This window comes from Budorcas taxicolor, chromosome 4 (assembly GCF_023091745.1).
Source record: "Budorcas taxicolor isolate Tak-1 chromosome 4, Takin1.1, whole genome shotgun sequence".
Taxonomy (NCBI): Eukaryota; Metazoa; Chordata; class Mammalia; order Artiodactyla; family Bovidae; genus Budorcas; species Budorcas taxicolor.
This window is the reverse complement of record NC_068913.1, coordinates 102,555,260-102,578,746: the sequence shown is the minus strand read 5'-3', so window position 1 is coordinate 102,578,746 and position 23,487 is coordinate 102,555,260. Positions and strand designations below refer to the sequence as shown.

The 23,487-nt window shown below is 38.8% G+C and overlaps 1 protein-coding gene across 1 annotated transcript in view; it reads left to right on the top strand.

The window, feature by feature from the left end:
• The window catches only part of PTN (pleiotrophin), a 105,503-nt gene that overhangs the window by 60,729 nt on the left and 21,287 nt on the right, over positions 1-23,487 (top strand). The window contains exons 2-4 of the mRNA XM_052639067.1: positions 18,409-18,524; positions 19,651-19,824; positions 22,370-22,531. Of these exons, the coding sequence (XP_052495027.1) occupies positions 18,410-18,524; positions 19,651-19,824; positions 22,370-22,531 (451 nt within the window). The 5' untranslated portion in view covers position 18,409. The remainder of the gene's footprint in view (positions 1-18,408; positions 18,525-19,650; positions 19,825-22,369; positions 22,532-23,487) is intronic.

Genomic DNA, 23,487 nt, shown 5'->3' with positions numbered 1-23,487 from the left:
ATTTATTATCTTTCTTCTAATTTACCACAGACTTGAAAAGCAGATAGCCAAACCTGCAGAATTATATATAAAATTCAAAAGATAATGATGTATCTCCTAAGGGTATCAACCCTGTGACACTGTTTCATTGGGTTTGGCTGGTCAGTTTTAAATTTTATTCATTCATTCAGTAAATATGTGCCAAGTACCTACATAATTACTAAGTATAGAGATCAAAAGGTACATAGAACACAGGTTTTAGATACATAAAATGGCTGGATTTATTTGCCAATAAAGCAAGATGTTATTGTATGGCTTAAATAATATGACCTAGGTTAGTGCTCCGTTGCTTCAGACACATTCAGCTCTTTGCAACCCTTATAGACTGTAGCCCACCAGGCTTCTCTGTGCATAGGATTTTCCAGGCAAGAATACTGGAGTGGAGGGTTGCCATGTCCTCTTCCAGGGGATCTTCCCAACCCAGGGATCAAACCTACGTCTCCTGTGTCTCCAGCATTTTAGGGGGATTTTTTACTGGGAAGCTCATGCTTTGGTTAGCAACTACAGTAAATTTAGTCAAAACTTGCAACTGCAAGGCAATAATCTATTTGTGTTGTTCCCTGCTGTCATCGTGATGTTAGACATAACTATAATCAGTGCTAACTTTGTCTCTTATTGTCTATGTAAGAGTTGTCAAGAAATCAGCTCATTTACCTCTGAGAAAAATTAAATAAAATTTACAGTGGATAGACTCCAGCTCGTATAAGGAAGAGTTTCTATCTGAGCTTCTTAAAAATAGAAATGTACTTGTTACTTTCCTACCTGTATTTAATTTGGATTTGAACTTTTTTCTTGCTTTTTGAGACAGAGATTAAATGACTGATTTTAGATTTTTTTTTCCCCTTTCTATATAAGTACTCTGTGGTAGAACCATCTCACGTTGTATCCACCTCACAGTGTTATTGTCTGACTGGAACTTCACTGTCTTACTCAAGAGGTGTGTTTTCCAAATACGTGTCAGAATTTCCTGAAACCGAGCTACTCTATGGCCATCAGATCACTATGGTTTGCCACTTTCTCACACAACTAAATAAGGTTTATTTGGCGTGAAGGAACCATTTTGATCTCATTACTCTTTTATAAATTCCAATGGTAGTTTTGGCCCTCAGGCTAATTATTTCTAGAGAGGAGGGAGTTCAGTAAATGGGGCATTTGATGCTTCCAAAAAAAGGGGGAGAGAAAAATCATCAGCTTCCTTCTTGGACGTGGAAACCGCGCAGAAGGACTTCACAGGATCTCTGAAGGACTTCACAGGATCTCTGAAGGACTTCACAGGATCTCTGAAGGGACAGGAAGCAACTGATTCTCATGCAGCCGCATAAGATCTGGTACTCAGGCCCACATTCCTTTACCAACAGTGCTTTCAGTGAATCGTCGGATGAAGGAAGATTGAGTGGAGGGCGCCATGTGTGTGAGAGGGGAGGATGTTGGAATGAGGTGAAAATAACCATGTAAGCAGGAACAGAAAGTGGGCTTTTAGAGGACAAGGCGAGTGAGCAGAATCACAATCCTTGATTTTAATGTTTTTCGTTTGCAATGTTACATCTCTTTCAGCATATTTTTTAGTAGCGAACTTTTCACCATTGATAAAATATGATGGAGAATGCAAAGAATGAGGCAGACAGAGTGAATGGGGAGGAGGTATCCCAACCAAGCTGCAGGGTCTCTCGCTGTTGTAAACTGACCTGATGTAATGTTCTCGTTTTGGAAGATGTCACTAGGTCCCTAATGAAGTGAGTTTGCCAGGCTTCTAACAAGATTTTCCTCTTTCCCAAAGCAACACTCTGCATAATCAATTAAGCCTTTCCTTGATTTTTTTTTTTCCCCCCGATTCTTCTTTATTTTTTTAGTCAATGAGCTCAGCTCTAAATGAAAGCTAGAGTTGTATGAACTGAATTGGCTGGAAATAGTAGCTGAAAGGCGTGCAAATCAAAGCTGGCAAGTTTCAGCTCTTCCGTTCTTGAGGGAGAGACTAACTTCAATCCAGATGGCTTCCTGGGCAATTGTTTGATTATTCCAGCGCTTTGTTCCTGGTATGGAACCAGGCATTAATAACCCAGCCTTTGCAAGCTAAACCAAGAAAACACACACCATATCTTTACCTTTAAGTGGCTTAGTACCCATTTGGACACTTCCACCAGTGTGGGAACTGTGTAGGAAGGGATTTTACATCACTCATGGATTGAGGAAGGGTATGTAGAGAAGATAACCGTCAGGCTGTTTGATCTTCCTGTTCTATCCTAACCCAGCATAGGGCCTAAACTACAGAGAGAAGAGATAGCTACGAGCCCTGAAGCCAGTCAGCTCCATCTGCTTTGGTACCTACACCGAGGACAAAGGTTTCTAGTGTCTTTGTGAAAGATGTGTCTGTATTTGTATCTCTCTACAGAGATCTTTCTATCGATCGATCTATCTATCCATCTATCTATCTCCATATACACATTTGGGGGTGAAATTATTAATATCTGTAATTTTGCTTTTGGAAATTATTTGCCTTCAAGTCAGTCCCATGGATGGAGGAGCCTGGTAGACTGTAGTCCATGGGGTCATGAAGAGTCGGACACGACTGAGCGACTTCACTTTCACTTTTCAATTTCATGCATTGGAGAAGGCAGTGGTAACCCACTCCAGTGTTCTTGCCTGGAGAATCCCAGGGAGAATCCCCATAGACAGCAGAGCCTGGTAGGCTGCCGTCTATGGGGTTGCACAGAGTCGGACACGACTGAAGTGACTTACCAGCAGCAGCAGCATTCATTTTTAGAATGTTACTAAGTATATACAAGAACTCCTGCAAAGTGAGAAAATGTAGAGGTTTTACATAATTCACATTTTTACAGGGATCTATAGCTCCTCTAGGGGCTTCCCAGGTGGCTCAGTGAGCAAAGAATCCACCTGCAATGCAAGAGATGTGGGTTCAGTCCTGGGGTAGGGAAGATCCCCTGGAGGAGGGCATGGCAACCGACTCCAGTATTCCTGCCAGGAGAATCCCATGGACAGAAGAGCCTGGTGGGCTACAGTCCATAGGGTTGCACAGAGTCGGACATGACAAGTGTCTGAGCATGCACATAACTCCTCTAAAAAGTAGTGATAGCCCTCCTGTACTGTACAAATAGCATTCTGATGGGCAGAGAATTAAATATGGATGTGGTTCTTGTATTTTCTTTCTACATCAGTTTCTAGAAAGTGTAAAGCCATGTATCAATAAATTATTAGTAAGTATATGAGTTGGACAATAAAGAAGGCTGAGCACTGACGAATTGATGCTTTTGAACTGTGGTATTGGGGAAGACTTTTGAGAGTCCCTTGGAATGCAAGGAGATCAAATCAGTCAATCTTAAGGAAAAAAAAAATCAATCCTGAATATTCATTGGAAGGAATGATGCTGAAACTGAAGCTCCCATACTTTGGCCACCTGATGCAAAGAGGTGACTCATTAGAAAAAACTCTGATGCTGGGAAAGATTGAAGGCAGGAGGAGAAGAGGACAACAGAGGATGAGATGGTTGGATGGCATCACTGACTCAATGGACATGAGTTTGAACAAGCTCTGTGGGATGGTGAAGGACAGGAAAGCCTGGCGTGCTGCAGTCCATGAGGTCACGAAGAGCTGGGCGTGACTGAGCAGCTGAACAACAACATATAAGAGTACACGACAGGCATTTTTTATTCTACCCTCTCTGTTCAACTTTGTGGTTAAGAACATAGATTTAATTTGGTTTTGGGTGATCTAGGTTCAAATGTCATTTTTTAAAAAATTGAAGTTGACTTAAACACTCGACTTCTAACACTGTGTGATCTTGGGCAAGTTATCTAGATTCTCTAATTTCTGTATTACTCACCTGCAGAACTGAACTAATACTGACTCATTTCTAATGTTGTTGGGATGATAAAAGATAAAGCTTTTAGCACAGAGCAAACCCTTTAATCCATGATGGCTACTGTATTTCCCTACTCTATTTTTCCTTTGCCTTTTTCTTTGTTTTTCTTTTGTAATCCTTCGAGATTGTATATTTTTTAAAAGCTACCTTAAAATTATTGGGAGAAATTGGGCCATAAATAATTTAAATAGGTAACCAAATAATTAGCAAATATTTAAATTTTGATTCCTAAAGATATTATGGTTTAGAAGTATTTATGAAATTTTCAATATCACCTAGGGATCTTGACCTTGTTAGAATGAATATTCTAGTTCAGAGCTCTGAGTGGGGACCTAGTCTGGATTTCTAAGAAGCTCCCAGGTGCTGCTGGTGCTACTGGTCTCAGAGTGGTGCTTTGGGTAGTAAGGGGTTCAGAAGAGAGGCTTAGAGCTTTATAAAAACACAAAGTATTGAGTGCCTAGCACACTTTGAATCACAACCAAAAGCAGTGAGGTGATGTCTTCTTCTTTAATGAGTAAAAGATTCCTTTCTGTAATCCAAATTACCTGAAGGAGCCCCATGGGATTCTCTGACAGGAGTCGTTGTCTTTCCGGCCCTTGTGAGTCATGGCATTCCCTGAGCAGGCACCTTGGCCCTTTGACTCTTGGACAGTCTTTGCCATTATGCTGTGGCACTTCTCAGAGCCTTTCATTATGTCAGATTGAATATTTATTAGGCTCTTGTAACATAACGCTGAGCTAAATCACACAGATACTCACTGGCCAAGAAACGGTCTCTAAAGCAATGTTAATTTAATGATTGGTTCAGAAACAGCTATTTGGGGTTTTTTTAGCTTCGCAATTTCACTAAAACATACCATGTTAAGGTTACCGGTGATTCCTTATTGCTAATTCCTATAGACACCTTTCCCTGGAATTTGACCCTGTTCATCATTTCTTACTTCTCAGAACTTCCTGTTTGCTTGGTTTCCATGATTCAGCTTGCTTTGCTTGCCTCTTATTCCTCAGTTGCTACTCCCAATTCACTTAAAAAAAAAAAAAAATTTGACCACACCGCCAGGCTTGTGGGATCTTAGTTCCCTGACCAGGGATCAAACCCATGCCCCCTGCAGTGAAAGCACCGAGTCTTAACCACTTGACCGCCAGGGAAGTCCCTCCCCTCACTTGTGTAAGCATCAGAATTCTCACGTCTTATGCACATCCTCAGTTCTTACTCTCTGTCTTCTCACTCACGGTCTCTTTGGGAAGTCCCAAGTTTCCCTACTTGCTCAGATAGCATATGCTGACTTCACTTTAATTTCCATCTCTAGATCAGAACTCTTCTTCCAGATTGATAACTTCTATCTCGTTCAACTCAAATGTCCCACTGGTACCTCAGACTCAACATGTCCAAACAAATATTTACTACCTTTCCTTAACCTTAGCCATTAAGTGTCTTTAAGCAATTTTTTTAAAAATGATCTGAAAAGTAAGGATATTAGAAGAACCTAAACATTCAGATGTCTGAGTATTAATATATTAATATATATTTCATAAACTATATTGTATATAAATATTTTTTTATATATTCTGACATTTAATACATGTCAGTTGCTGAGAATCTACTGTCCTTAGCATAGATCATCATGTGTATTACTTGGGAAACTGTTGAAAACCATATTCTCTATGTTGGTAGCTATTTCTGGATTAAAGATTAGAAACTGAGAAATGTCCTAGATTTCTCCTTCTTTCTCCTTACATAAGTTGTATGTTCAATCAGTGTGATAAGTCCAACACATTTTACCCCTTAAATAGCTTTTTCTCTTTTCTCTTTTTACTTTTTTCTAGTAAAGCAGAAAAATTGGCTAGTAGAAAAACTTAAAATAGAACTGTCATATGACATTTATCCAGAAGAATCAAACTTCAGATCTCAATGAACTGTCATGGTCATAAGAACATTATTCACAATAGCCAGTCTAGTAGAATCTTTCTAGTAAAGTAGAAAATAGCCACTTTACTTTTTCTTCTCTCAATCCCCTCTCCAGTGCCACAGTTTAAGTCTTCTCTGTGTCCCGCCTGGATTATGTGAACTGGCCTTCTCTAAGTCTTCCTGAGTCCAGGTTCACCATCCCCCATTCACTCTGCTAACCTATTGCTGAGCACTCTCTCAGATTCACAGCTGGCCATGGTCCTCCTTCACTCCAAATTCTTCGTAGCTCCATATTTTCTAAAGTAAAATATCATTGCATTTCTCATGTGACCCTTACATATGACAATCAAGAAACAACAAGATTAGTCTCTTCCATCTCTTAGTTTCTTTTCTATTTCTCAAATTTTCTCAGTGGTGCTTGAGCAATTTTTAATTAATCATTGATTCCTAGACTATATCACACTTATTCAAACCTGAAGGCCTTTGCCTGGACGTTCTTCTTTCTCTAACCTAAAATATTATTTGAGACTAAACTCAAAATTAGTCTCCTCTGATAGCTTTCCTTAAAGTCTTTGAACATAACCAGGTAACTTTTTTATGCCAATTAAAAAGAAGAACAAAGCTATTATAGCAATTTTTAATTATAGTACATCATTATTTTATCAGGAAATAGTATTGGATTTGATTCAGGTTTTTTATGGCATCTATTGAGCTAACCCCATGATTTTTCTCCATTATTCTTGTAATTCTGCCAATGCAGTGAATATGTTGGCTGTTAAAACAGCCTTGCATCTTGGAAGAAACACCACTAGTTATGATTAACTAGCTTTTGTTTTATAGTTACTGGATTTTATTTACTAATATTTTAGAAATGTTTTTATGTTTATGTTCATTAGGAGTGTATGGTCATTAGTAGGTTTCTTGTAATGTCCTTGTTAGGTTTTGTTATCAAGTTCATTCATACTGAATTTTTTTCTACGTATACCAATTATCCTGTACTATCTCCTGGAGTTTGCTCAAATTCATGTCCATTGAGTTGGAGGGCAGCAGAGAATGAGATGGTTAGATAGTATCACTGACTCAGTGGACATGAATTTGAGCAAACTCCAGGAGATATTGAAGGATAGGGAGGCCTGGCATGCTGCAGTCCATGGGGTTGCAAAGAGTTGGGCACAAATTAAGAACAGAACAACAAAAACCTTAGACTTTGATTCTGGATTGGTCTATTTCTTTTTTCCAGTTCTGAGTAATTCATGTCTTTTGAGATTTTATTAAATGTAAACCCTCTTGGTATTATGTCTTCTAGATTAATAGATACTTTTCTAATTATAAGATGTTTCTGTTTTGTTAATTCTTCCTGTCTTGACATCTACATTGACTAACGCTACTATAGCCACACTAGAATTTTTTTATGATTGGTTTGCTTTCAACTTAAATATATATGTAAATATACTTAAAATATATCTTTTATAGATAGCATGCAGTTCGATATTGCTTGTTTCTTTACTTGACATTGTGTTTTTAATACATTTTGTCTGTTTATTTAATGCAGTTATTCATATGTGTTGATTTGCATATACTTTGTTCCTATTTCTTTTTATCCCATTTGTTCTTTGTTCCTTTGTCCCTCCTTACCTGATTGTTTCAGGTTAATCAAACCTTATTTTACATTGCATTATACTTTTTTTACTCTTTTAAATTATTACTCTTTAAATTATTTCTTTTAGAGGTTGCATTAGGAATTGTCATATGTATCTCTGACATATAACTTCCTATTTAAAATGAATATTACACCATTTTATGTAAGTAAAAAATCCTTAAAACAATATAATTGAATTTCCCCCATCACACCTATAAAGATGATTTTCAAAGTGGTTCCAGCCAACAGATAATGAGAGTTAAAGTTCCTGTATATCTTTGCTAACATTTGGTATGGTTATTCTTTAACTTTCAGTCAGTTGAGTGGCTGTGTAGTAGTATCACATGGAGGTTTCCTGATAATGTTGGACATTTTCTGATGTGCTCATTTGCCATTTGTGTATCTTCTTTGAAAGTGTGCAGTTCTTTTGCTCATATTTTTATGGGTTTTCTTATTACTGATCTGTAAATGTTCTCTATGCATTCTAGATAGAAATCCTTCGACAGATAAATATTTTACATATATATAGTTATGTAATTGGTATTAGTATATTGATCTGGTATCCTGTAACATTACAGAGTTCATTTATTGTCCATTGAATTACCCCCAAAGAAACCTATTTCTGGATGGTTCTTTGGTAATTCTAGGTATCAAATTAAGAGACCTGATATAATCTCTCAGATACATTCAAGATTTACTGGTTGAGATTTTCTGTGATTTCCTTGTGGTGAAAAAGTAATACTCAGTTCCTTTTCTGGTCCAAGCTAAGTCTGCAACAGACCAATCAACAAATTTAGATCCCTTTTCAAAATTATCAAAAAAAAAAAGAAAAAAGAAAGTCTCACTTGCCAGGTGTGCCGTTTTCATTACTTGTCTGACCTTTGTGGCAGATGTAGGACTTCTCTGAATTGATCCTGATGGCTCTTCTGCTGAGTCTCTGCCTCACACAGCCATAAAATATTTATTCTTTAGTCCCCCCCCCCCCCCACCAAAATACAAAATGATGTGAAATACTCTCCTAATGCTTAGCAGAATGTTCAGTTCAGTTCAGTCACTCAGTCGTGTCCAACTTTTTATGACCCCATAGATTACAGTACACAGATCTCCTTGTCCATCACCAACTCCCGGAGCTTGCTCAAACTCATGTCCTTCGAGCAGTATGTTAGTGAACATGAAAATTTGCATGCTGTTTTGTTAATTATATTTTTGATTGGGTCACTTCATCTCAACAAATACAGCTGCTAGTTATTAACGAGATGCCATTTGAACTCAGTAGTTGATCAAGTTGTATCCAGTTGTTTAAAAGAGTATGAGAAGGTGGTAATCTTGAAGGAAATATGTTTTCATTTGATGTTAAGATCCACGTATTTTTTAAAAAGTGTTTCTTACTGAGCTAGTCTGAAGGAGTATGGACTGTGTCTTCAGTCAACATGGGGCATTTATCCATGATTTGTTAACACTATTGACTCTTGCTTTGAGAAACAAATTGTTTGCCAGTACCCACAGCTTTCTTTTGATTTTTACTGCCTAAAATTGATACTCTTTAAACTTTGCAGAAGAAATCTTAGCAAGAATATTAGACATTTCTTTCATCAAAAATATGTTTGTTTCAGTTGCAACATTTTTATATCTTCCACCACAAAATATGGCATATACTCTTAGTGTGTCTTTGGCTCCATAAAACGTTTGTCATTTGGAGAGTTTGTGAGATCAAATATAATTTATATCTGTGCCTAGCCCATTATTTTTCACATAGTGTGTGGTCACTGAATATTCACTGATAATGATTGTGATTTCAACGATCTACCTGCTATGGCTCCAACTTTTCAATATCACACTTTCTTCTTTTACCACCAAACCAAACTATTTACTTCAAATTAGTCTCTTGATTTCTCACCTTAAAATTTCTTCCATTTACCCAGTGTTGTCTAGTTGCTCAGTTGTGTCCAGCTTTTTGTGACTCCATGGACTGTAGCCCTCCAGTCTCCTCATCCATGGGATTTTCCAGGCAAGAATACTGGAGTGGGTTGCCATTTCCTTCTACAGGGGATCTTCCCAACCCAGGGATCAAGCCGTCCCCTGAATTACAAGTGAATTCTTTACTGCTGAGTCATCAGGGATTATGTTTCTTCCATCCAAAATGCTTTTCATTCCAGAAAACTCATTTTCTTATCAAAATTCAAACTACTTTAAAAGGAGGTATTGCCACCCTCTTTATGAACCTACTTCTGGGGGCCTCCACCGCTCACTTTCTTCCTCTAAGAGCTACAGGGGTAGCTCTTGATGGAGCTACTGATGGAGAACCTAACATGTGCCTGTCAAGATGCCAGGTATTTCATATCTGTTATCTCATTGTAATCTTTAAAAACACTGGGAGTCTGCATGATAAAACTTCAAATTTCTCTACCACAGAGGATATTGAGAATAAAAGGGAATGACTGCTTTGTTCACATCACAGATATAAGTGACAAAGCTTATATGGAAGAATTCTGGCTGATTCCAAATCCTCTTCTTTTTCCATATATTAAAAAATTAGTTTTTAATGCCTCATGATTTACTGTCTTATTTTCCTCATAATTGTAGTCATACTTATTATACTGTGTTTGATCCTTGATAAGAAGACATAATCATGTCAAACATTAAAGTATGGGATAGTTAAAATATACACTTGTGAAGTTCCTGTTTTTGCTACCCAAAACAAAGCATTTTGCATACGCAAATATATTTCATATTAACTACTTGAGACATTTTCACATTTCTACTTTTGAAAAAAATATTGTTTTATAATATCATATCCCCTACTGACCTTAAGAATGGCCAGACCAGTGACTCTTAAATGCATTTTTTCTGGATTTCCCTGGTGGTCCAGTGGTTGAGAAGCTGCCAGTGCAGGGGACGTGGGTTTGATCACTGGTCCAGGAAGATTCCACATGCTGCAGGGCAAGTAAACCCGTGCACGGCAATGACTGAAGCCCACGCACCCTAGAGCCCGTGCTCTGCAAGAAAGAAGCCACTGCAATGAGAAACCTGTGCACTGCAACAAGAGAAAGCCCGTGTGAAGCCAAAAATAAATAAAATTAATTTAAAAAAAGAACAAATAGTAGTATCAGATTTTAAAAAGTAAATACATTTTTCTTTCTTGATAAATGAAACCTTACAAGGAAAGTTGTGAAAGAGAAGTTGCTGCAGGTGAAGCTGAGATAAGGGTGGGAGATACAGTGTGACTCTCAATACCATCTCAGGTTTCTTTCATGCCTGGCAGCAGCTCTTGACCTCTCCCTGGAAACACCAGTTCTCTAAAAATCATTGTTTAGCCCAACTTTATTTTTCTAATGAAAATCAGAAGAGATTTTTAAATGTGTGTGTGTGTGTGAAGTTTTTGAGTCTTGGAGCTTGTTCCTGACTCCCAAGTACTATAAGCATTATAAGTACTTTGGTAATAAATACCTCAAAATGAACCAAAGTACATAGAACATCCACAACATGGGTAAACAAAAATAATAAGGAAGCCAAAAGAGAAACAAACATACGACATAAAGGATATCGAGATGAACGGTTGAGTATGGTGGCTGCCCCTTTCGTGGTAACTTAGGGTTTTAGTTATGTTTATACAGCATGTGGGCTTCCCAGATGGCGCTAGTGATAAAGAGCCAACCCGCCAATGCAGGAGACATAAGAGAGGAGGGTTTCATCCCTGAGTCGGGACGATCCCTTGGAGAAGGGCATGGCAATCCACTCCAGTATTCTTGCCTGGAGAATCCCATGGACAGAAGAACTTGGTGGGCTACAGTCCATGGGGTCACAGAGAGTTGGACACGGCTGAAGTGACTTAGCACAGCATACAGCATTCCTCTCTCCCTGACTTCCCCTTGCCTCTCTTTTCCTGAGCAGTTAATAACTCTGTCTTTCTCCCTCACAGTTTTCACGATTAACTCATTTCCTCTCCTCCTTTTGAGGTCCACCCACTGTTAGTTGGCACTGTATACTCTATTCTAATCACATTCTGTCACTGAATATATTATATACATCGTCTCCACACATTCATTTATTTGATCCCGTTTGCCTGAAGTTCCCTTCCTTCCCTCATTTCTTTATTTAGAAGACTTCAACTATTTTTTTTTTAATCTGATAAAATATACCACAACCCTCTACCTCACTCACCCTTGCTGGGCAAGATTTTCACTTGGGCCTAGGTACTCAAATAGCACTGTGTGTAAAAGTGCTTCATGATATTGAATATTGATAGTGAATCATGTCACTCATTTCTCACGTTTTTTTCCCAGTTACACAGAATTCTTTTGGGGGAGGGGCTGAATCATATTCTTTTATCATGTTCTTATGCCTAGTAGATATCTAGCCCTCAGTAGGTACCCTAAAAATCGTTGAATAAATACCCAAAGAAAATGTCCTAAAATATCACATTTCTCCAGCAGGTGCCATTATGCTGTGAAAATAGTTCAGCCTGAAAGCTACCCATTTTTATTGTGTTATACAAAATTAAACAAATGCCATACTATCAATCTGATGGATATGTACTTACTTAAAATCAAAGATGGAACACGGTTGAATTCATTTATGGGCTGTGAGTAGAGTGTATCTGAGGTCGTGCTTGGGACACATTCTTTTCAAGGCTTAGTGTTTAAATAAGGCAGCTTAACAAGGTCAAAGTGAAAGGCTGGTTTAGCAAAAGATTCCATTGTAAACATAATGGTTATTTATATGAGACTTTAGAAATCTAAGGCAATGATCAACCATTTGAAAATAAATCAATTCTAGGATTATGACTTGAAAAAGGGTTAAAGAAAATAAAAGTGGCCTATAAAAAGGAAAAAAAAATTACTATTTCGCAGAGCTTTAGAAGTATAGATCGCAAAATATCTAGAAAGGTTTGGTGATGTGTAATATTTGATGTATTACAAATTGTTCATAGACTGCTCTTGTATGTATGAAACTGCTTTAGATTCTGGTTGTTTCTAGCTCAGTTTTTTCAGTGAATCTTATTGACATGGCATAGACAAAGAGCTGAGGCATCATTTTAGCATGAATACTAATTCCTCTATTCGATGCCATGTTTTAGCTATATTTTTTTGCTAGCAAAAAATTTACTAAGTGGCAACTTTGTGCTGGGGCCCTATCTCAGGTATTTGAAGAAAAGGAGGGCAGTAGAATAGTTTCACCACACAAGAGGTAAAATACGCAGTTGCAAAGTTATATTTTTTTTCATTTTATACATGTTAAATTGCATAACAGTTTCATTAGTTCTCAACATGGAGCCTCTATACTTTAGTGAACTCCAAAGAAATACTAGGAATAAAGGTCCTTGAGTTTATTTTAACCTTTTAAGAAGTCAAAAGCCTGAACAAATTTGTATCCTAATAAAGCTGAAAGTCTTTAGTTGGCATTAATTAAATCATATCTCTGTTTTTTTTTTAATTTTTATCCTTTGATTTTAGATAAGATTAGACAGCTATAAGTATCATGCTCATTATTTCTTAATAAATAGAAGTACTTCCTTTTAATAAGTAATATGAGTGTAGGGGTGAACTAACTTTATTCAGCAACTAATAATATATTTCTTGATAATCTGGGTTAGCTCTATGTCTACATCTTAGTTTCCACAACAAATATTTCTTGATATTCTATGTTAGCTCTGAGTTTGCATCCTGCATTTTCACAACAAACCTCTCAAGTTATTATAATCACACCCACTTTGTAGATGTCAAAACAGCAGTTTAAATGGTTGTGATTTGCCCATGAACATTCCAAAAATTATACGGTAGAGCTGAAGTTTAAACCAAAGCTTCTGCCTCTAAATCCTATATTAGTCATTCAAAACAAATCACAAGAGACAGATTCCAGCATCCTTGTCTTATGTTTACACCAGATGTTAGTCATCTTTAAAATGTTAGATCCTATTCAAATACTAATACTTTTCCTTCTCACCAGTGATTTTTCTATAGAAATGACCGGGATTTAATCTATTAACACTTTCCTCCCTCGTTGGTTTCTTTAACTGATTTCGTTTCATTCTTGAGCTTCATTCATACTTCTTAGTGATTGAGATAATGCAACAGTAATTTCCAGACACCAGGCATCTAGGGTAGTCTTCTAGTTAACTGTTAAGCCCCATGAAATTAAATCTGTCAGAGTAAGGACAGCAAAAGTTGGCAGTAGAAGGAGTGAAAATAAGAAAATTATTCAAAAGAACTGAGCTGACTTAGCAAGCCTTATTCTGCCATTGTTTTAGTTCCCTCCATTCGAAAAGTAGGTCCCGACCCTGACTGCTTCCTTAAGTCAGTGTTCTTGCCTCTGTGCTCATCTACCGTGTGTTGGAGAGCGGCAGGGATACACCATATGGAGATACTTCTGCCTTTGTTTGATGCTAAGGACAAATAAACAACCAACAATTACCACAAGCAAGGGAAACTCTTATCTACACACATTCAGGTACTCAAGTTCTTAACACTGCATGCTACTTTTTTTTTTTTTTTTTAATAATTTGACTCATCTCTTTCCTAAACTCCTTTACTCTCTTTTTAAAAATAATTGTTTCCTTTGCTCTACCCAGAAGAATCTAAAGCTACCAAAACAGAGGCTTAAGCAGAATGGCAGGCAAAACAGGAGGAAGGGGAAAAGATAAGTTGAAAACTCAAACCTATTGCTGATCACAAATGTTACACACTTTCCCTGTACATATGGAACTGTGTGCATTTTCTTTAGAACATCTAAAAGCTGAAATTAACCATTTGCCCACTAATTAAGATTCCAAATTTTTCTGAATTCATAAGGGAAACAATATAAACAGAGTTTACTTTTTTCTATTAACTCTAACTCTCATCCCAGTTCCTCTCTCCTTTCTTCCTCTCTGCTACCACTACAGGTAAGACCCCTGTTTAATAGATGATTCTATTATGATCCCTGTTTAATAGATGATGTTTGAACATTTGTTCAGAAAATTCTGGCCTCTGTGGGATTTTTTCCCTTGAAATTAAGTGAATTGCACTTGATTGAGAGAAAGCTTTTTGAAAATAATTATAAAAGTAAGGTTAGCAATGTCAAACTAGAAATGCTGAGGCTAAAATAGCCGCAATAGCATCTTTCTATTAATAACTCTGTGTGTGTGTGTTATTTCTGAAAGAGTTCTATTTCTGCTAAGTGTCCATGTTTTCTCAGTGACCTCTCTTTCCACTGTGTATGATACGTGGCTCTTCAAGCATCACTCTTTTGCTTGGTCAGAAAATTCTCTCAATAGCTGTGCTCTCACAGTGGAAATTTCTGAATTCTCACTTTCCTGCCATTAGAGTGGTATCATCTGCATATCTGAGGCTGTTGATATTTCTCCCAGCAACCTTAAATCCATTTTAACTAAAGAACCTCTTGATGACAGTGAAAGAGGAGAGTGAAAAATCTGGCTTAAAACTCAACATTCAAAAAACCAAGATCATGGCATCTGGCCCCATCACTTCATAGCAAATAGATGGGAAAAAGTGGGAGCAGTGACAAATTTTATTTTTTTGGGTTCCAGAATTACTGCAGATGGTGACTGCACTCATGAAATTAAATGACACTTGCTCTTTGAAAGAAAAGCTATGACAAACCTAGGCAGCACATTAAAAAGCAGAGACATCGCTTTGCCAACAAAGGTCCATATAGTCAAAGCTATGTGTTTTTCCAGTATCATGTATGCATGTGAAAGCTGGACTATAAAGAAGGCTGAGTGCCGAAGAATTGATGTTTTTGAACTGGGGTGCTGGAGAAGACTCTTGAGAGTCCCTTGGACTGCAAGGAGATCCAACCAGTCAATTCTAAAGGAAATCGACCCTGAATATTCATTGGAAGGACTGATGCTGAACCTGAAGCTCCAGTACTTTGGCCACCTGATGTGAAGAGCCAACTCATTGGAAAATACCTTGATGCTGGGAAAGAATGAAGGCAGGAGGAGAAGGGGGCAGCAGAGGATGAGATGGTTGGATGGCATCAGTGACTCAAAGGACACGAGTTTGAGCAAACTGTGGGAGATAATGAAGGACAGCAAAGCCTGGTACACTGCAGACCATGGGGTCACAAAGAGTAGGATACAACTTAGAGACTGAACAACAAAAACGCAATAATCTAATTCAAGTATTCACAGGCAATTATGAAACAAAAAGGTGTATTACAACATACAAAGAAATCCATTACAACTTGAAAGTTAACTTACCCTCTAAGAAGATTCAAATGAGAAGTTTCAGCCTCCGAAGTGGTTAGTCACTGAGAGTATGTTCTTGGACTGCCTTTGGAGAAAACACCAGAAGACCTTCACTTAGGTTCATGTTGCTGCTGCTAAGTTGCTTCAGTCGTGTCCGACTCTGTGCGACCCCATAGACGGCAGCCCACCAGGCTCCCCCATCCCTGGGAGTCTCCAGGCAAGAATACTGGTGGGTTGCCATTTCCTTCTCCAATGCATGAAAGTGAAGAGTGAAAGTGAGGTTGCTCAGTCGTGTTCGACTCTCAGCGACCCCATGGACTGCAGCCCACCAGGCTCCTCCATCCATGGGATTTTCCAGGCAAGAGTACTGGAGTGGGGTGCCATTGCTACATCTCATAATTATAGGTGCTTGTGGACATGTATTAAATGTATTGTGTAGATGCACCAGGGTACTCAGCTCTGAGAGGACTCGCCAACCAGTATATCTAGACTCACTTCTCAGACAATTCATGTCCAACGAAAGTCATAGGACAAGTGTCATAATCAGTAACAACTTGTCTGTTTGATCATCAGTGATGTATAATTATAAAAATTTACATTCAATTCAGTTCAGTTCAGTCACTCAGTCATGTCCAACTCTTTGCGACCCCATGGACTATAGCACACCATGCCTCCCTGTCCATGAACTCCCAGAGTTTACTCAAACTCATGTCCATTGAGTCGGTGATGCCATCCAACCATCTCATCCTCTGCCGTCCCCTTTTCCTCCTGCCTTCAATCTTTCCCAGCATCAGGGTCTTTTCCAATGAGCTGGCTCTTCGCATCAGGTGGCCAAAGTATTGGAGTTTCAGCTTCAGCATCAGTCCTTCCAATGAATATTCAGGACTGACTTCCTTTAGGAATGACTGGTTGGATATCCTTGCAGTCCAAGGGACTCTTCTCCAACACCACAGTTCAAAAGCATCAATTCGGACTCAGTTTCATTTATAGTCCAACTATCACATCCATACATAACTACTGGAAAAACCATAGCCTTGACTAGATGGACATTTGTTGGCAAAGTAATATCTCTGCTTTTTAATATGCTCTCTAGGTTGGTCATAACTTTTCTTCCAAGGAGTAAGCGCCTTTTAATTTCATGGCTGCAGTCACCATCTGCAGTGATTTTGGAGCCCCCCAAAATAAAGTCTGCCACTGTTTCCACTGTTTCCCCATCTATTTGCTATGAAGTGATGGTACCGGATCCCATGATCTTCATTTTCTGAATGTTGAGCTTTATGTCAACTTTTTCACTCTCCTCTTTCGCTTTCATCAAGAGGCTCTTCAGGTCTTCTTCACTTTCTAAAAAAAAAAAAAAAATATATATATATATATATATATATATATATACATTTAGAGAAAGTAAAAACATGTAATTTTAGATTTTAGAAAGTGATGGAGATGCTGAGTTGCTAATTAGGACTTATGATCCAGGGAAAGGACCAAATGATCAAAATGTTAACTTTAACTGATGAATATGAAATATTCATCCAAATAATGGAATCCAAAGTCATTAATTAAAAAGCAGTAAAATGGACATTTCCAGTGTTACAGAAAGGGAGAAAAATTCACTGACAAGGATATCATTTTATAGATAGGCTTGAATGAGGAAAGGAAATTACAGAACAGAGTGATCTTAGTCCCTTATATATGTGAAGTTTTATTGTTTACATTCATGAGAATGTAAAATCATGTAAACAGTCTACACTTCTGGAAGAAAAATTCTGAGTTGATGAGCCAATGCCATTACTATCATTTTTATATGAAGTATAGAATATCAGGAACATACTAGATGGAGACCAATGACTACCAGGTGAGTTACTGCAGCCAATGACTTGGTATAGCTTCAAGAAGTGGGCTGTCCTGGCACTTGTCCTGGCGCCTTCCCCAGTATGCTTGGCAAGGTGATCATGTTGACACGCTGTCACAAGTGACTTCAAGTTCTAGGGCAGTCTTGCTAATGCTGTCCTGGGATATTTTTTTATTGATATCAAATGTGGAGATTTCAAATTATGAGTAAATGTAAACCCTTTACTCCATTCTAGAATTTAGAGGATTTTCAGTACATTTGAGTTTAGAAGTGTTTTTGCTGTATATTGAAGGTATGTTAGCTCTACTTCTGTTTTGGGCTTCACTTTTCAGTGGATCAATGAATAACACAACTATGATGATAAGACAATCGTGATCATGGAAATGATAAAACAAAATGAGAGGTATTGATCATTACGGATGCATCTGAAGATAACACCAAACATATACTTGCGCAGCTAAACTATTCGTTGTGTCCACTCACATTATATGCATGGACGAAGACATCATGGTTGTTTTTAGGAATCATCAGGAGTTATAAGGATAACTACAGTCATTGCCATTACAAGTGTCACTATCAGTAGGACTTACTGTAGGAGTCTGTTCCAATGCATACCATCAAAATTCTTTTGCTTCCATTGCTCTTGAGTCATACTTAGCAAATGGTTGTGTGAAATCTTATGTGAAGGACTGTTGTATTTTATCAGTGAATACATGCCTGATTGCAGAAGAGCACTTACTTCAGTGGCTGTTGGAGAAAAGATTGAACTCTGCTCCATATAAATGATATAAATCTTCCTAAAATCTGATATTTCAGAAATGGAAACTGGAGTCCTTCATCAAGAAGTTCAGCGAGCTTTCTTTGACTTAGGTTGACACCACCTTCTCCATTTCTCTGTTTATTCTTAGAATGCAGACTCCACAGTACCTGCAGCAACGTCGAAAATTTGCAGCTGCCTTCTTGGCATTTATTTTCATCTTGGCAGCTGTGGACACTGTTGAAGCAGGAAAGAAAGAGAAACCAGGTGAGCAATATGGTTATGAACAAAAGTCTTCATTGATTAATGTCTATCTAATCCAGCTACTTGCTTTTTTGTCTTTTTGCCTTCCTTCCCCCACTTTTTTCCTTCTTTCCCTTTCTTCCCACTTTCCTTTCTTCCAAGTATTTAGAGGAACACCTAAGTGGCATCCCCTCTTATCCCATCTCCCCACTCTAAGTCCTGAAATATAGATGGTGACCATTAACTATTAATTGAAATAATAATAATAATAATTATTATTAATATAATAATTATTAAATTGGTTGGCAATCAAATGCTTAATTTATGTTGATATTCTTCTTCGAAAAGAGTCCTGGAAGCAAATTTTGTTTTATCTCATGAACAAAGGAGGAAACTGAATCTTAGCAGGAATAAAGCACCTTTCCCATGTCACTTGCAATGTCATAAGTTGGCTGTGGAGCTGAGAGTCTGTTACGTCTGTGGTCTACCACATTTAGTTTATGTTACTCTGTCTATGGGCTTCCCTCATAGCTCAGTTGGTAAAGAATCTGCCTGCAATACAGGAGACCTGGTTTTGATCCCTGGGTCAGGAAGATCCCATGGAGAAGGAAATGGCAACCCACTCCAGTATTCTTGCCTGGAGAATCCCATAGACAGGAGCCTGGCAGGCCTGTGAGGGTGCAAGAGTTGGACACAACTTAGTGACTAAACCACAACCACCACTCCATCTATAAAACAGAGAAAGAAGCATTGACATACATTGGAATGACTAATCTGACAACCATTAATTTTCATAGACTATTTTCCTATTTTTTAGATTTAACTTGACTTTGATCATCTTCTCTTTTTCAGCAACATTTGCTTCCAAAAGGAGGTGTCAGTAAACCACTTAGTGCAGTCCCTGGCACATAGTAAGAATTAAATCAATATTAGTTCTAGCTCCCTAGTTTTCTTTCTGACTTCTCCTGGTCATTGGTTGATTCAGTCATTCATTCAACTAACACATACCGAGTTCCTACTCTGTCCTAGACACTGAAGAGAGAGGTAAAATCACAGATCATACAGTTAAGGAGCTCAGGAATGAACTTGGTTTTATCCAGGAGTTAAAGAGTTTTCTGAGTGTTGATAATTTTTCCTTCTTCCCTTTCAGAAAAGAAGGTGAAGAAGTCTGACTGTGGAGAATGGCAGTGGAGTGTGTGTGTACCCACCAGTGGGGACTGTGGGCTGGGCACCCGTGAGGGCACCCGTACCGGAGCTGAGTGTAAACAAACCATGAAGACCCAGAGATGTAAGATCCCCTGCAACTGGAAAAAGCAATTTGGCGGTGAGTCCCACCCTTACTGTCCTATTGATTTGATCTTCCACCCTGAGATAATTCTTGCATCCTTCCATCAGCTATCTTTTTGAGGTTGACTCTATTTTAACAAGTTTATTTTATCAAATACAAGATAACCTGGCATCTCGCCCAACCTCGGGTCCCTCGTTTTGCGTACTGCTAGAATCTGGAACCAGAGAGTTTTCTTGTCCTGGAGGGAGGGCTGCTCTGTGCATAGGATATTTAGCTGCAGTCCTGACTTTTACCCACTAGTTTCTGGTGGCACTCCCCATCTCAACAACTGTGACAGCTGCAAGTATCCAGATGTTGCTTCACGTTTCCTTTCAGGGCGGGGGCAGAGGGTCAGAGTAGTCCCTGATTGAGACCACTGCCTTAGCAGCAGGGACAGAAAATAGGCCCTTGGTCCCTCTTAACAGTGTGTTCTTTCCTTCTGTTTCTAGATCCTTTTATCTTCCCTTCCTCTTTTCTTATTTAGTCTCCTCCTTCTCCAGATCTCTCTCTCTCTCTGTTACTTCCGGGCCTTCTCTCTTTCTCTTGCTCCCTCCCCACTTGTCACACTGGTTCATAGCTCTTTACTCACCAAACCCGGATGGACTGCTCTGAGCCACTATTCATAGATTTTAGCTCAGTGACTATTGCCAGTTTCATGCTGACCTCGTCTCCCAATCTGAGAAGGAATCTTTCAACACTTTTGACCCTAAATCCACCATTGAACACCAAAATTGCCTGTTGTTTCTGCCACCACCCCCCCATTCTAGACTTGTCTTTCTTGCCATAGTGGGACACAATGCCCCAAGTATTCTCACTGGTTTACAGAAATGTGTTTTGGCCTGCTGGACAGTGGAGAAGGGTAATGGATACATACACTACATCTTTTTCATTCTCTATAACCTTTGGGGTTATAACTTTATATAAGTGGAAGTAAATTCTATAAAGGCATGGTGAAATTCAGATAAGTTTGATCTTAAATTGTATATAACTACTCTAAAGATCTATACATAAAATGTCTTAAAAATGTGTTTTAAAGGTCTTCTATATATAAATGTCTAGAATATATAAAGAGCTCTCAAAACCAGCAATCCAATTAGAAATTGGGCAAAAGACATAAACAATCATTTTACTAAAGAGGATACCTAGGTGGCAAACAAACATGTGAAAAGATGTTCAGCATCTTTTCTCCATGATGAAAATAAAAATGAAAACCAATGAGGCATCACTATATACTACACACCTATAAGAATGGCTAAAGTCAGAAATAACATCAAGTGCTAGCAAGGATACAGGAGAAACTAGATCATGCACACTGGTGATGGGAATACAGAACAGAGAGCCACGCTGGAAAAGAGCATGGCAGTGTTTCACAAAATGAAACTTGTGTTTACTATACAATGCAGTGATTTCACTCTTAGGCATTTATCCTAGAGAAATGGAAACTTATGTTCCTATAAAAATTTATACATGAATTTGTATAGCAGATTGAGTTGTTATAGCCAAAACCTGGAAACAACCCAGATATCCTTCAGCTGGTGAATGGTTAAACAAACTGGGGTACATGCATACCACGGAGTGCTCCTCGGCAATGGAAGGAACAGACTATTGATTCATACAGTTGGATGGACCTCCAGGAAATGTTGCCGAGTGAAAAAGCCAGTCTCAAAACATTACATACTATATGATTGCATTTATATAGCGTTCTTAAAATGACACAGTTATAGAGGCAGAGAACAGATTAGTAACTACTAAGGGTTCAGGAGGTAGGAAGGGCTTCCCTGGTAGCTCAGCTGGTAAAGAATCCACCTGCAATGCAGGAGACCCCGGTTCGATTCCTGGGTCGGTTGGGAAGATCCCCTGGCCAAGGGATGGGCTGCCCACCCCAGCATTCTTTCCCGGAGAATCCCCATGGACAGAGGAGCCTAGCAGGCTACAGTCCATGGGGTCACAAAAAGTCAGATAGACTGACTAAGAAAAGCACAGCAAGGAGGTAAGAAAGGAAGAAGGATGCTGAGCTATGACTATAAAAGGATCACCCAAGGGACCTTTGTGTTAGAAGTTGTTTGAATGTTATTGATGGGGGGGTGGGGTTCACTCTTATCTATACATGTGATGAAGTCACACAGAAGTCAGTGTCCACATACCATATACACAAATGAGAGCATGTGAAACTGTGTGTGTGTTAGTCGCTCAGTCATGTCCAACTCTTTGCAACCCCGTGGATGGCAGCCCACCAGGCTCCTTGGTCCATGGGATTCTCCAGGCAAGAATACTGGGGTGGGTTGCCATTTCCTTCTCCAGTGAATAAATAAATTCTCTGGCCTGTGTCCATGACAAGTTCCTGGTGGTGCTATAGCTATGCAGGATATCACCATGGAGGGAAACTGGGTGTAGAGTATACGGGATCTCACTGTATTATTTTTCACAACTGCATGTGTACCAACAATTGCCTCACTATAGAAAATCGAAAGCAAAAGTGTCTGTTTTCATGGTACCCCAAGAGGAACTCAGAGATTTCTGTTTGGTCCTACCCTGCCTCCAGCGGAGTGCAAATACCAGTTCCAGGCCTGGGGAGAATGTGATCTGAACACGGCTCTGAAGACCCGAACTGGGAGCCTGAAGCGAGCCCTCCACAACGCTGACTGCCAGAAGACAGTCACCATCTCCAAGCCCTGTGGCAAGCTGACCAAGTCCAAACCTCAAGGTAGGTTCCTGTCTTTGAACCATAATTTTAATCTGAATGGACTGAAGGGCTCAGGCAGGATCTTCAGATGTGCAAATTTTCCACAAGGAAATCTTGGGTGAATCACCTTAAGAAAGGGATTGGAAAAAGTCCATATACTGAGCACCACACCAGTACTTTTCAGCAGCAGGCAATTGATGAGTTCAGATTGAAGTCCTCTGCACTGATGAGGGTATAGGAATAGTCTCCTTGCAGAAACAAACAACTTAGCAAGACAGGCAAATTAAGACAGTTATATGGTGACTTACTTGGCTTCCCTGGTGGCTCAGTGGTAAAGAATCCGCCTGCTAATGCAGGAGACACAGGCTTGATCCCTGGGTTGGGAAGATCCCCTGGAGAGGGAAATGGCTACCCACTCCAGTATTCTTGCCTGGGAAATCCTTTAGACAGAGGAGCCTGGTGGGCTACAGTCCACAGCTTTGCAAAAGAGTCAGATAAGACTTAGTGATTAAAACAGCAATGACAACAACAATGGTGACTTACCAGTCTCAGCCCTAAATCAGGACCACATCCTGACAAGTATGAACACACTTAGGAAGATCAAAAAGCTGAAAATTCTAAATCAACTCTCCTAGATAATCAATGTATATAGTTCTCATGAAATCAGTTACATTATTTTATATTTTTCCTTTTTCTACTACCTAACTTGGTAAGTTTTGTATTTCTAATTTTTTTTTTTTTAGTTAGATTAGCTTATCATGGAATTCCAAAATTATGTAGAGCTATCTTTCTATTCATTCCCAGAAAGTCAGCTTTCATGCTAGAGAAAATAAACCAAACTAAATAGCATGGCCATGGTTTCCTACGATAGAATCCCAGCTGAAGGGAGACAAGAAGGTATTAAAATCTTCTATTTCATGGTTGTATGGATGAGTTATATCCCCCCAAATTCAAATATTGGAGTCCTAACCCTCAGT